We start from the raw sequence: 12168 nt of genomic DNA, 5'->3' as shown, positions 1-12168 counted from the left end.
GGCGAAGACTGATACGTAGCACTGCGTTTTGTGATTGCCGGCAACGTCGTGCAGTCTGATCAGCGTGATATTCCCGAAATTCCTGAAATTGGTCGTTCGCCAATACGTCAAAAGATTCTCACTCGCTGGGTGCATGTGAACGCATGGCGATATCCCCAAGTGCTACCCGGTCGTCCTGCGAATGAGTTTCCCCAAAGGTGTCATCAGGGAGGACTGCGGAGGCTAGGGCCCATCCGAGTAGGCTCTCCAAGTTGGTAAAAATCTTGAAGTGGGCCACGTTGCACCAATCATGCAACGTCACGACTGTCGACGTACACAGCTTGAAATTCAGACGGAACTTCAATTCCAAGAGCTTGGTTGATGATTTCGTAGAAAACGAGAGAAGATGTCAGCTTTCTACCTCACTGCAATTATTTCCAAGTGAAGCAGGCTGTTGGTGAAAATAAATCTAATGGGTAAGGGACGCAACCATTGGACAAGGACACAGACCTGCATGGATGGATTACTTCACAGGTAATCCTATTGGTGAACATTAACGGAGGACACGAAAACGCTCGGGAACTTGCAAAAGGTTGGACCTTCTTGCGAACAACGTCGAATAGCGGCAGAACCCTTATCTCCTATCCCCATCTCCCCGGCTAAAGTTTCCTTCATTATGTGGCTAGACTATCAGGAGCCCCAAAATCCCCATCATTGTTTTGTGCGGACCTGGCCGCTGTACGGGAAGTGTTCTTTCCTATGCCCCCTCGGTACTTCTATACCGGCTCATTCGAACCATTCCCTTGTATCGAAGTTCATTGATTGATTGTAGGGTTTTAACGCGCCGACGCAACGCAGGCGATGAGGCGCGCCGTAGTGGAGGGCTCCGGATTAATTTTGACCACCTGGGGATCTTTAACGTGCGCCGAAATCTCGTACACACGGGCGTTTTTGCTTTTCGCCTCCATCAGAAAAGCGGCCGCCGCGGCCGGGAATCGAACCCGCGACCTCGTGCTCAGCAGCGCAACGCCTTAGCCACTGAGCCACCGCGGCGGGTTGTATCGAAGTTCAACTGCAGCATTGTGCCGCACGAACTTGTATGGATGGGCCCACTGAACCCCCAACCACCCGATCCCCCTTCTGTAGCGCGTTGCGCAGTTGCCAGCTCGAGGACCAGGAAGCCCTGATCTCTCTGGAGCAGGCGGCGGTGACCCCGCGCGGCCTACCGGAATAGGATGGCCACCCACCGATCCTAACTCTTTCTCTCCCCTCTCCTCTCCCTTTTTCTGAATAAACGTTTTCCAATCTTGTAAAACTATTGCTCTGTAAGTGCTTGTGTATAGCTTGTAGTCTCTGCGAGAGCCTTCAGTACAATTCGAAATTCTACGCGACCTTTTTTTCACTTTTTTTACAAAAAAGAATAGGTTGACGCCAGGTGCATGAGCACACTTTGTGACCTTCTATCCCTGCATGGCTAGGGAGACAATTAAGGCGCGTTTATACCCCGACCCAGCTCACCGCACCGGCGTCTAAATAAACCCACATCCGCTCGCCGGTGCACCGGAAACGTCGGAAAATAAACTCTTTAATAGGTGCTTCAGCCCAGCCATCGCACTCACGTATCGCTCCAGTGATGGAATAAAGCTTTCTCTCTCTCACTCGCTCTCACTCCCACCCTATCTCTCGCTCTATCTCACTCACTCTCTCACCCTCACCCCCTCTCACTGTCACCCACCCTCACACTTGCCCACTCACCCACTCTCTCACTCATTCTCACTCTCTCTCACTGCTCACTCACTCACTCTCTCCCTCTCTCTCTCTCTCTCTCTCTCACCTCCCCGTCACAGGAAAGGAACGCCTTCGACATGACAGTCAACACAGTCACACGCTAAGCAATTTGGCGCTGAAAGGGACCATGAGGACCAAAGGCCCGTTTGGTTCATTGAAAAGACCTTTGTCCCAACAAAGACACCAATCCTATCGCAAAAAAAATAATAGAGATATGAAGAAAAAATTTATTAGGCAGTGATTACTCCCCGGCCACTTTTTCTTTTTGGCGACTTTCCTATGACGTCACAGAATCTTGTTTGCGGGATTGGCGGCAGCCGCACTAAGCCACCGCCAAGAAACATGGCTGGTCGATCGTAGTGGGGCCTCTAGTTGGTTCCGTTTCAGCGTATCACTTGAATACAAACATACAGTTAACCCACTGATAAGTACATTTTTAGAGCTGGTCCATTTCACGTCACTCTTGTCAATATGACGTCACTTGCACTTAGCGCGATATTTGAAAGCTTTTCTAGATTTTCGAGTTTTGTTTGTTTTTTCTTTTTGTTAAAAACGTCTTTAATGGCTGTAATGAAGCTGTAATAAAACCAAAGGCTAGTTTTTTTTCTCTTTCGAACAGAAAAAAAAGCTTCATTTTGCTTTCGCAGCCCCTTTGGGCTACGACAACCGGCCACGCAGTCGGGAAGCTTGTAAACGCAACGCGCAAAAAAGCAGTGGCACTGACGCGCGATGGAATTTAATGGCAGTTTTTCGTGGGCAACGTAAACGCCGAAATTTTCCGGTCTGGGTTACCAGAAACGACCCTTCAGCTGCTAAAGTGTGCGAGACAAAGGGCGGTCAAAGTTAAATACTGCGCAGATAAAAATAGACAAGAATGTACGACGAGGCTCTTAAAGGAGGCAGGACTCTCTCTTGAGAGATGCAACAAAAAAGAAAAAAAAGTGCGTGAACAAGAAGTTAAAGTAAGCGCGAAAGCTTTCTAACATCAAACGTGCGTCAAAGTGCGTCAAAACCTTCGCTAAAAGTGAATCCAACCTTCTCAAAAAGTGCGTCTAATCGATCGTCAAACCTTTAGAGACCCAACAGCAAACGTAGAACAAACCCATGCGGCGACTTTTCGCGCACTAAGTAAACGCATCTAAGCACGATGTAAATGCATGGATATGCGTTGTTTATGAGAATGATATGCTATTGCACTCCCTCTTCATGATCATTGCGTGTATTGTCCTATCGTGTATTTGCGTGTATTTCGCTATTTTCAAGTAACTGTTTTGACACAGTGGAGGCCCAGCTTCACGCACGCGCCGTGTGTTCAGAGATTTCATCAGAGCTTTTCGGTCGACCAACCGGTCTATGGGGAAATGCACTAGTTTTTCGACAGGACGCCATCGGTCCCACAATGAAAGCTGTCGCTGTAAGGAAGCGGTGAAGGGCAAATAAGGTTACGCCGTGCAAGATACGGAAACCGCAAGAGATGGGGAGTTGTGCTTGAGATGTGACGCACTGTCGCGTGCGACGATACGCACGAGGCGAGAAGCGATAAGCTGAGCGGGGGCGCCGTGTATCACAGAGGAAGACTACATAGTGTAGCGTCGCATGCTGTGCTCGGAAAGTCAAGTGCTACTTATAAAAACGCAAACAGCGTCACATATGGCAGCAGGCTATCGCTTCGAATATCAGAGTAGGATATGCAAACAGCACCGGAGTAGGATATCTATGCCCGCAATATCCCCATACCCGTCCAGGGCGGACGCCTTGGCAGCACCACTCCTACGTTCCCTTGGCTCTTTTTTTTTTTTTCGTTTTTTACAACTTGGCCGATTTGTGGAGGGCTAGGTATGAGAGTTATGTCTAAAATTTGTTTGAAACCGCCCACTAACAATATGTTAGCCATAATGAGGCAAAGTTTCCGCCCTGCAATAGATTTTTTAAATCCTGAAATCGGTCCAGAAGCAAGATTGTTTCACAGAACTTGTTTGAGCGAGTTGGTTCATAAGTTATTAAAACGGGAGGGGGGTACAGAGCTAATGAACGAGAACGAAGGCACGCAGAGCGACAAATACGGGTGCCCGTATATTTGCCACTCAGCGTGTCAGCCGCCCGTATTTGTCGCTCTGTGGGTCAGTTCGCCCGTGTGTCTTAGCACTGTACATCTCTTTTGCTAGATTTTTTGTCCTTTTGAAGTTCCTATCTCATATGCTACAGTTGCCGACTCGTAGCGAATGAGTAACGCCGACCAAGCACGTCTACAAATTCTATTAAAATAATACAACGATAACATTACCTCAACGCATTTTCAGACAAGCTTTAATTAAGACGTCTGAACAAAACGAAAGATGATCTCATTTTTTCAGGGTTATACAAATGAGAATCCATAAGACAAACTGTAAAAGTGCGCGAAACACGTATTGACATATAGGCGTCATCTGAAACATATCTAGCGGCTGCGCCGAATTTCTCAATTTTTTTAGAAACATGTTTGTTTCGTTGCAGGACGCGAAAGTTGCTTTCTACCGACTAAAGTTCTGGTTCAGTCCTCCCTTTCAAACAGATTTCTGGATGCAGCTTTTATAACTTGCCCAGCACAAAGCCACAAAGTTGTAAAAGACTGCAGTCGCTAGAAGCAGCAGGTCATTCGCGCCATATTTAGGGTTCCTATTTTCTCACAAAGCCCTCGAGTTCCGAAAAACAGAGTTCCAATTCGGGCTAGTAATTGTCGTGCACAAAAATCGCAAAATATACCCAAAAGCTAAAAAATACGAGTTAGATCACTCGCGTAATCAGCGCATGGGAATGGCAGGTGCTTGAGTGTAACGACACTCTGTTAACGGAACTTGTCTATCGAGTTTCCTTTGTCGCTTTGTTCCTCGCACTCTGTTTTTATGGTGCTGAATGAGATACGTCTTACCGGTCAATGCGCAGAGGTAGGGTTAACCCTGCCATGCAGCTTAAATGCATGCATCGCGCAAAATTGACCTTGTGGGTGATGCATGCACCCTTGGCGGTGATGAATGCAAAACATGCGGCCATTTTTTGCCCCTCGTATATATAGCGTTAGCATAGCTTGTTGATAGAGCTACATATTGTCACACCCGTTTATACGGCGCCAACATCATGCTGTTCGTAGCAAATACGAAGAAGTCTCTACGTTCGAGTAATCCCGAACTCAAGGGAAGGTGTTGGCGGCAGCCTGGCAAGTAGGATAGTCGTTTGACTACGCCCATACCAGGGTTGATCGTTTGAAAAGTTGGGTACATTTTAAGTCATTGTGCCACAGTTTGTGGAGTGGCATCGTGGCTGACAAGTATTGCTCGCAGATATTGAGAAGTGCGGCGCGGTTCATGTCGTCGGACACGTTTGAAGCACGCGTGTCCGTCCGTACGTGTCACGAAAATAAAATGGAACTAGTTACATGCAGTGACGAAGCATTTTCAGAAACCTGAACAGTTCTGCGCATCAAAATGGAGTTATTTGGGGTAAACCACTAAGGTGGAGTAAGTTTCTGCGACGGAACGTTTGACATCCAGGACCAGGACGAATTTTTCTTCAATTGCGAAGTTAATGAGAAAGCTTTACAGCTCTCATTTGTAGCCGTGGGCTGCATTTAGGTGGATGTGAAACGTTCGTTCGCAAAAATCTAGTCACAGGTGCCGTTCGCGGTGGCGGCACATCAGCGCTTAACGTTTTATTTTTGGATTATGAATTGAAGCGTGTCGCGGCATCAACTCAAGCTGGCGCACGTGCTGGACGCCTTGTTGAGGTCACTGCCCCGGCGTCATGAAAAAGAAAAAAAAAATTGGCACGCAGGACCACCGAATGACCGTGCAGCGGATTAACGATAGCACGGCATCTCAACTGAAGGAGTGCACAAATCCCTGCAGTAAGAAGTGCGCGTGAAAAAGTAGTGCGTGTGAGCTATGGACGCAGCATTGTTGAGTGTCGGCCAGAAGAGCACGCGAAATGACATTCCCTTGCAAAGTCTGGCAACGCTTAATCACCATCCACGGGATATTTTACATCCATACCGGACTACGGACGAAACGCAAATTCATCACTACAATGCCAAGTTTAAGCGGCAGCCGAAGCAGTGGACAGCGCCAGGTTTAAAGCGCTACAAGGAACGTAAAAGCTATTTGGTTGTCTAGGGAAGCGACGGACACTTTTTTTGGGGACAGCCATGAAATAATCCTTATCGGCTACTTTCAGAACAAACAAACAATGAGGTGAGTACTAGGAAATATTTCTGGACTATATGAAAGAGCTTAAAAAGCGAGACAGACTGGCACAAAAGGAATTCGTGTTTGCTCCCACAATCCCACAAATCTTCATCGCAATGAAAAAATTGGATAAATATTGCTTTAGAATGGTCCTTGAAAAGAACAATGCCGAAGAAAACAACAGGGAATACGCGCTGCTGCTACAGACAAAGATTGTGCCAGCAACGCAGAACGAGTGCGCCAAGCGAGACGCGCTGCTGCGGGTGCAGATGAAAATCGCGCCCAGAAGGAAAGCGCCAAGCGAGGCGGAACCTCGAAACACGAGCTCAAGAATGGGAATGCAAGAGGCGGGATTGAGCGTCCAACGGCTCCCTGGCCCGTACGGCCATGTCTACCAGGGCCAGTTGAACCTTCTTTTTGGGACTTATAACCACATCCTCCCAATCCTGTCTGATTTTAATAAAACTGTCTGTGCTCAAGGTCACTGCCATAAAATGTTCTTGATTGTGGCCCGTCCACGCATGTGCGGCAAGTCGGTACGTGGGAGAAGCGAAAGGCGTTCACCGCAGCCAAAACCCAAGTACCACGATCTAGTACGCCTTAGCGGAGCAGCCGCTAAATTTTTTTCTAGACTAGTCATTTTGATTTGCCAGCCTGCAGTTTCAGCACAGCCTATCTCAAATAGCAGGGAGTAAGTGGGAATAAGTATTATTTCAAAGGCTCTAGCCCGATCCGCGCGGTCACTGGGGGTCCACCGCCACTGTGTCGTCTGCAGAGCATTGAGAGTTCGGGGTTGCCAAGATTCTTTGCCCGTGCTGCGCGAGAAGTGGTCGTAGCATTGTTTGGAGGTATTTTGGCGGAGCTGTCCAGCTGCTCCACCAAACGGGGAATACTTGAGCCATTGGAGGTTTGCGGACGACACAGTATTACTGAGTGAGACTGCAGAACACCTGGCCACGGGCTTTAGGAACTACAATGAGAAAGCACGGCTGTGGGGCTAAAAATAAACATGAATTAATCTGAAGTAATGAAGAATATGCATGCCGAAAGCACCGTCTTCAACTTGGGAAACGAAACGCTAGAAGAAGTGAAAGAATAAAACTACCTCAGACAGATGGTTCGTACTGATCCCAACCACGAGAGAGAAATCCGGCGCAGAATATAGGTATGGGTTGGGAAGCACTCGGCAAGCACTCCCAGAATGAAAAGTAAGCTACCTCTGTCACTGAAAAGAAAACGCTACAACCAGTGCCTACAGCCGGTGATGACATGCGGACCTGAAACTTGGCGTTTTACTAAACACTTTTTAATAAACACTGACTCTGACTCTGACTCTGACAACTAGAAATCAAACTTAGGTCGGCTCAACAGACCATGGAACGAATAATGTTAGGAGTGACACGCAGGGACCGGAAACTAGCTACATGGATCAGAGAATTAACTAGATTATCATAGTTCGAATACAGAAAAAGAAATGGGCTTGGGCTGGCCATGTAGTGAGACGAACCGACAACCGGTGGACAATTAGGGTAACAAAGTGGATACCAAGAAATGGGTCTAGAAGAAGGGGGAGGCCGTTAACCCGATGGAGGGATGAAATAAAGAAATTCGGGGGTAAACTTCGGACTCGAGCAGTGCAGGACAGGAGCAGTTGGAGGGTAACAGGAGAGGCCTTCGCCCTGCAGTGGACCTGAGTAGGCTTATGATGATGATGGTGATGGTCCAGCTCCCCCACGTGTAAAGAACTGCATGAGGAGGAAGGGAGGAGCTAGTGCACGGAACGTTAAACCGATAGGCGTTCCCAATATGTGCGCACATTATAAGGGTATCTACCGCAAACATGGCAGTGCGGTGTACCTGTGAGGTTGCGGATGTAGTTGTCTGTCATGTTACAAGAAATGATGTCTGTGGGTGTCTTCCTGATAAATCTGGCGCTTCGTCTGGTGAAGTGTAGAGGAGGAACAAGAAGCTCCTGGCGAGCGGTGCGTGTACACGGCGCAGAGACGAATCTACCATTCCTTGCGGCGAAACTTCCCGTTCAATTGTGGGCTGTAACCCACTGGCCACGGGATTGTACTGATCGCTGTTTTTTTACAGCGAACAAAGGCTTGCGCTTTTTTAGGGGCGAAGCACCTTAGGGGCTCGGGCCGTCGGCGTCATGTCTTCGTCGTCGTCTCATGTAGTCACGGTACTAAAAACCGGGACACTCGTTTTGCAACGTCTTGCGCTGGAACGTTTCATCAGCTGCTCAGGAAGTCGACGTACTTGGCTGGTCTAATCACCAAAAGCGAAATCAAAGCGTGGCTTCTCGTTCTTCTTCACGGGGTATAGTACAAGTTCTACAAACTAAACTTTGTAGCGGCCGCACTTGATAAGGTTCCGGACGACGCACTGCCCAACGAAAACGACTCGGATCGAAGAATTGGTCGAAACAACTATTTCAAAGATCCCCTACAGTGCGCAGTGGCTCTGAATGCGACTAGTGAGGCGATCGTGCACGACGAAGAGCAAGCTGTGTCTACAAAACCAGTCCTACATTCTTCCCCAGAGTGGTTTCTCAGTCCTGTCCTTAATTTCTTGATCCTAGTTTCTTAGACCACTCCGCTTAGACTAACTATAGTTTCATTTAGCATAGAAAGCAGCAGCGCGTCAGACGGGGAAGGAAAAAGAGACGAACACTTGCGCTGACTAGACACCAAATGATTTCATCGATTCGAAGCGCCGGTTTTAGACAGGCGGGGCGGGCCCAACACAGCAAAAAAAGGGGAAAAAGGCGAAGGAGAGAAAGCAATAATTCAGTACGGAAAAAAAGTACAGCAGGGAGAGAACAAGACACCTGTCATTTTGAAAGATACATACAACTTTCTATTTGATCTAAATCTATTTAAATCTATCTAGTCAGACGCGCAGTCGTTTTAATTCGAAATTACGCGCCAACCATGGCCAGGTTTCAACACTTCCGTCCTGCACAGCTCACGCTGTCCAACCAACTTCCCAGCGTGGATTGGCCCCAATCTTTCTTTCTTTTTTTTTTTTAGAAAAATAAAAGGGAGGAAAGCACTATTACAAAAATAATAGTAAAGTGGTAGGTGGAGGGAGCGCTTATTTTGACCTCACTTGTATACGCCGGGTACGTTTTACTGCATCCTGGGGTTTAGGACACTAGCACGTGCCGCCCTACCGCTGCAACCTTTGGAAAATAACTATACATTTGACATTGTTCCATGAATATCTTGAGCCCACAGCTGTCCGTATGCACCGTTGTCAGGGACAGGCACACGCGCGTTTTCGTTTTTGGTAAAGTGCGCATACCCTTCCGGACGCTTCCTGGGATATGGGGCATTTAAAATTAACCGCAGCATGTGGGGTTGTTTTTCGTAGTCTAGGAAAAACGTGCCTTCGGAAAAAAAAAAAAAAAACAGTACAGCGATCATGTCGGAAGCTTCTCTCTCCACCTTTCTTCCCTTCTCTCCCGTTCTACTCCTTGAATTGTGTACGGGCATAGACGTACAGTACGTACAAATATAAGCCTTTTCGAGTGCCTACTCAAGTGCGCGGATTTCTTGGGCTGCTCATTACGCTGTACTGTTTCAGACGTGGTTCATGTGTTCCAACGCTCACTCGCCAATCAAAAGCAAAGCCAGGTTGCAAAAGAGAGCAGAAACAAACAATTTTCCGCATTCCTGGGGTCACGGAGAGCGCTGGGTGTTCACTGCGGAAGCTAATGTGGCCGTTACACCGTATTTACTCGCATAATGACGACAATCGCGTAATGATCGCACCCCTGAAGTTCGTCGTCAAAATATGACTTTTTATTTCCCGCGCAATGATCGCACCCTGAACATGCAATGCCGCAGCCATACGTCGTATGTGTGCCAAGTCTAGACGACGATGGTCGTGCTTACGTTAGTTTCCTCCTATTTCGAAGCGGACATGGCTACGTTATTGCCGCGGACTTGATGATATTAGTGATATCGGCAAGCGTGAGTCCATTATTGGTGCGGAAGAAACTCACTAAATGCACATACTGTACTGATAAAACATAAAAAAACGTGCTCGGCTTGCTGTGTCGTCGGCAGCCGCTTCTTGATGCCCCACACTGCAGAGCAGCAGCCACTTATTATTGGTCGACCTGTTCTCACCTCACAGCAAACTCGTTCCGGCGCGTTCCGTAATTCCGGCGCGTTCTGTAATGAAAACACTGAGTTTCGCATCACTCAGTGGTCATTCGGTGGTCAGTGGAATTTTTATTGTGTCTTTATTTGTTATGTTTATTATGTTCATGAGACTTATCGTAAACATTATGACCTGCATTTTGCGTTTTCTGCACTGAAACCTTTTTCCGAAAAAATTATTTCGCATAATGATCGCACCACAAACTTTGCATCATATTTCTGGAAAAAAAAAAGTGCGGTCATTACGCGAGTAAATGCGGTATTTCGGCAATAACGAAATTTAGCTTTTGCCTAATGTAGATGAAGGGGCGTAATTACATCAGCCGGCAGACCAAAACTTTAATTAGGTGTGGCAGTTGACTGTTTCGGTAGTGATTTTTCAAGGAATGACTAATTGAAAGTCTCAAAAAGAAACTTGAAAAAATAAGGAACGCCAAATTATTTCGGTCCGATAATTCGTTGATTGATTGATTCTAGGGTTTAACGCGCCGACGCAACGCAGGTGATGAGGCGCGCCGTAGTGGAGGGCTCCGGATTAATTTCGACCACCTGGGGATCTTTAACGTGCGCCGAAATCTCGTACACACGGTGCTTTTCGCCTCCACCAGAAAAGCGGCCGCCGCGGCCGGGAATCGAACCCGCGTCCTCGTGCTCCGATAATTCGTGATTCGCAATTTTTTTCTCCATGTTGTATACACTCAAGTGCAGCTTTCCGGCTCATCGCAGTGATTTCAGTAGTGATTACTCTAGAATTATTGAGCCTCGTAGAATTCATTTCCGCACAGCTAATATTTACGGCGAAAGCTTGCTGTGTGCCCTTTTCTGAAGATAAGGACGTCGTTTTACCATGTCCCAGAGCCATCGAAAGAAATGAATGGTCAGTAACTTCGGACAACGAATTACACAAAAATGTTTTTACAATTCTGCAATACATCTTCACAGTGTTGACATCCAAGTCGACTCCTTGTTCTGGGCGAAATATCACACTTCTGCTATGGTTTAACCAGGTTCTCGAGCGGTTGGAGCGGGAAATCTGGGGACACGACCAATTAAAACTAAAGAGATACTGTTGCAAGGCTGTCGAACCACCGTTGTATTATTACTGCCTGCGTTTGCCGCCAATTCGTGAGTTGCGCCGACGGTCAACGTCAACGCACGACCCACCCACCACCGGGACGGTCGACTCATCTCTGCTCACCTGAGTCCGGACGGCGCGAGGTTGTATCCCGTAGCGCGAAGCCGTAAGCAACACAGGGCACGTAAAGCTGCCGGCAACAGCGTCACTCGCTTGCAGGCCACCGCCATCGCAAACGGAGGAGCGTAGCGTTCAAAGCCCCAACCAGCGAACGCCTGTCCGTCGACGCTCTGTCTCCCAGCGAGCGATCAGCTGAACAATGAACGACGGCGGTGGTGCAGGGAGAGGGGAATCACGTCCGCGTTTTCGTCGAGCGGACACAGCGGCGGCGCTGCTCCTGTGACTGCGCTCATCTGGGAGGCTGAACCGGTCGAATTACGCAAGCCACTTCGCTTTCCCTCAAGCTCAAGGCCCCGCAACGGAGCGAGCGTGTGCGACCACTATTAGGAAGCAAAATTAGTATGCGGCGGTAGACGCACGAATGGCGCGTGCATTGGAGTCAACGTGAAAATCGAAGGGAAGTTCTGAGTGCTCTCTTTATCTGCTTGCCGGCGCCTATTAAGTAGGTGGAATGACGGTGTCTACAACAAACTTCGACCTATAGCAGGCACCCTTTGACCTTAACGGAGCCCTGGAGACAAAATAAGAGGTTCATTGAAAGGACTGTTTCGTCCCAATAACAATGATATGAATTTTATCACGAGAACTTCGAAGAAGTGGTCAAAATTTTTGGAAAAACAGATGAAACAGTGGTGAATCACCAGTTTTTTCTCAACAGTACTTTCTGGCCAGGTTTTTATGGCGCCACCGGATTTTTTTAGGGAGATTGGTTGCCTCCTTCGAAAGCCACGCACAAGAAACATGACTTTACGGT

The 12168-nt window shown here is 47.8% G+C and overlaps 1 protein-coding gene across 1 annotated transcript in view; it reads right to left on the bottom strand.

Annotated features, from left to right (window-relative positions):
- The window catches only part of LOC144151487 (medium-chain acyl-CoA ligase ACSF2, mitochondrial-like), a 34057-nt gene extending 22228 nt beyond the window's left edge, over positions 1-11829 (bottom strand). Inside the window, exon 1 of the mRNA XM_077682549.1 lies at positions 11358-11829. Coding sequence (XP_077538675.1) covers positions 11358-11464 — 107 coding nt within the window. The 5' untranslated portion in view covers positions 11465-11829. The remainder of the gene's footprint in view (positions 1-11357) is intronic.
- Between the last annotated feature and the right edge of the window lie 339 nt (positions 11830-12168).

This window comes from Haemaphysalis longicornis, unplaced genomic scaffold (assembly GCF_048455015.1).
Source record: "Haemaphysalis longicornis isolate Haplotype H1 unplaced genomic scaffold, Haemaphysalis longicornis Haplotype H1 scaffold_9, whole genome shotgun sequence".
Lineage (NCBI taxonomy): Eukaryota > Metazoa > Arthropoda > Arachnida > Ixodida > Ixodidae > Haemaphysalis > Haemaphysalis longicornis.
The sequence above is the reverse complement of the archived record's forward strand: the minus strand, read 5'-3'. Positions and strand labels throughout refer to the sequence as shown.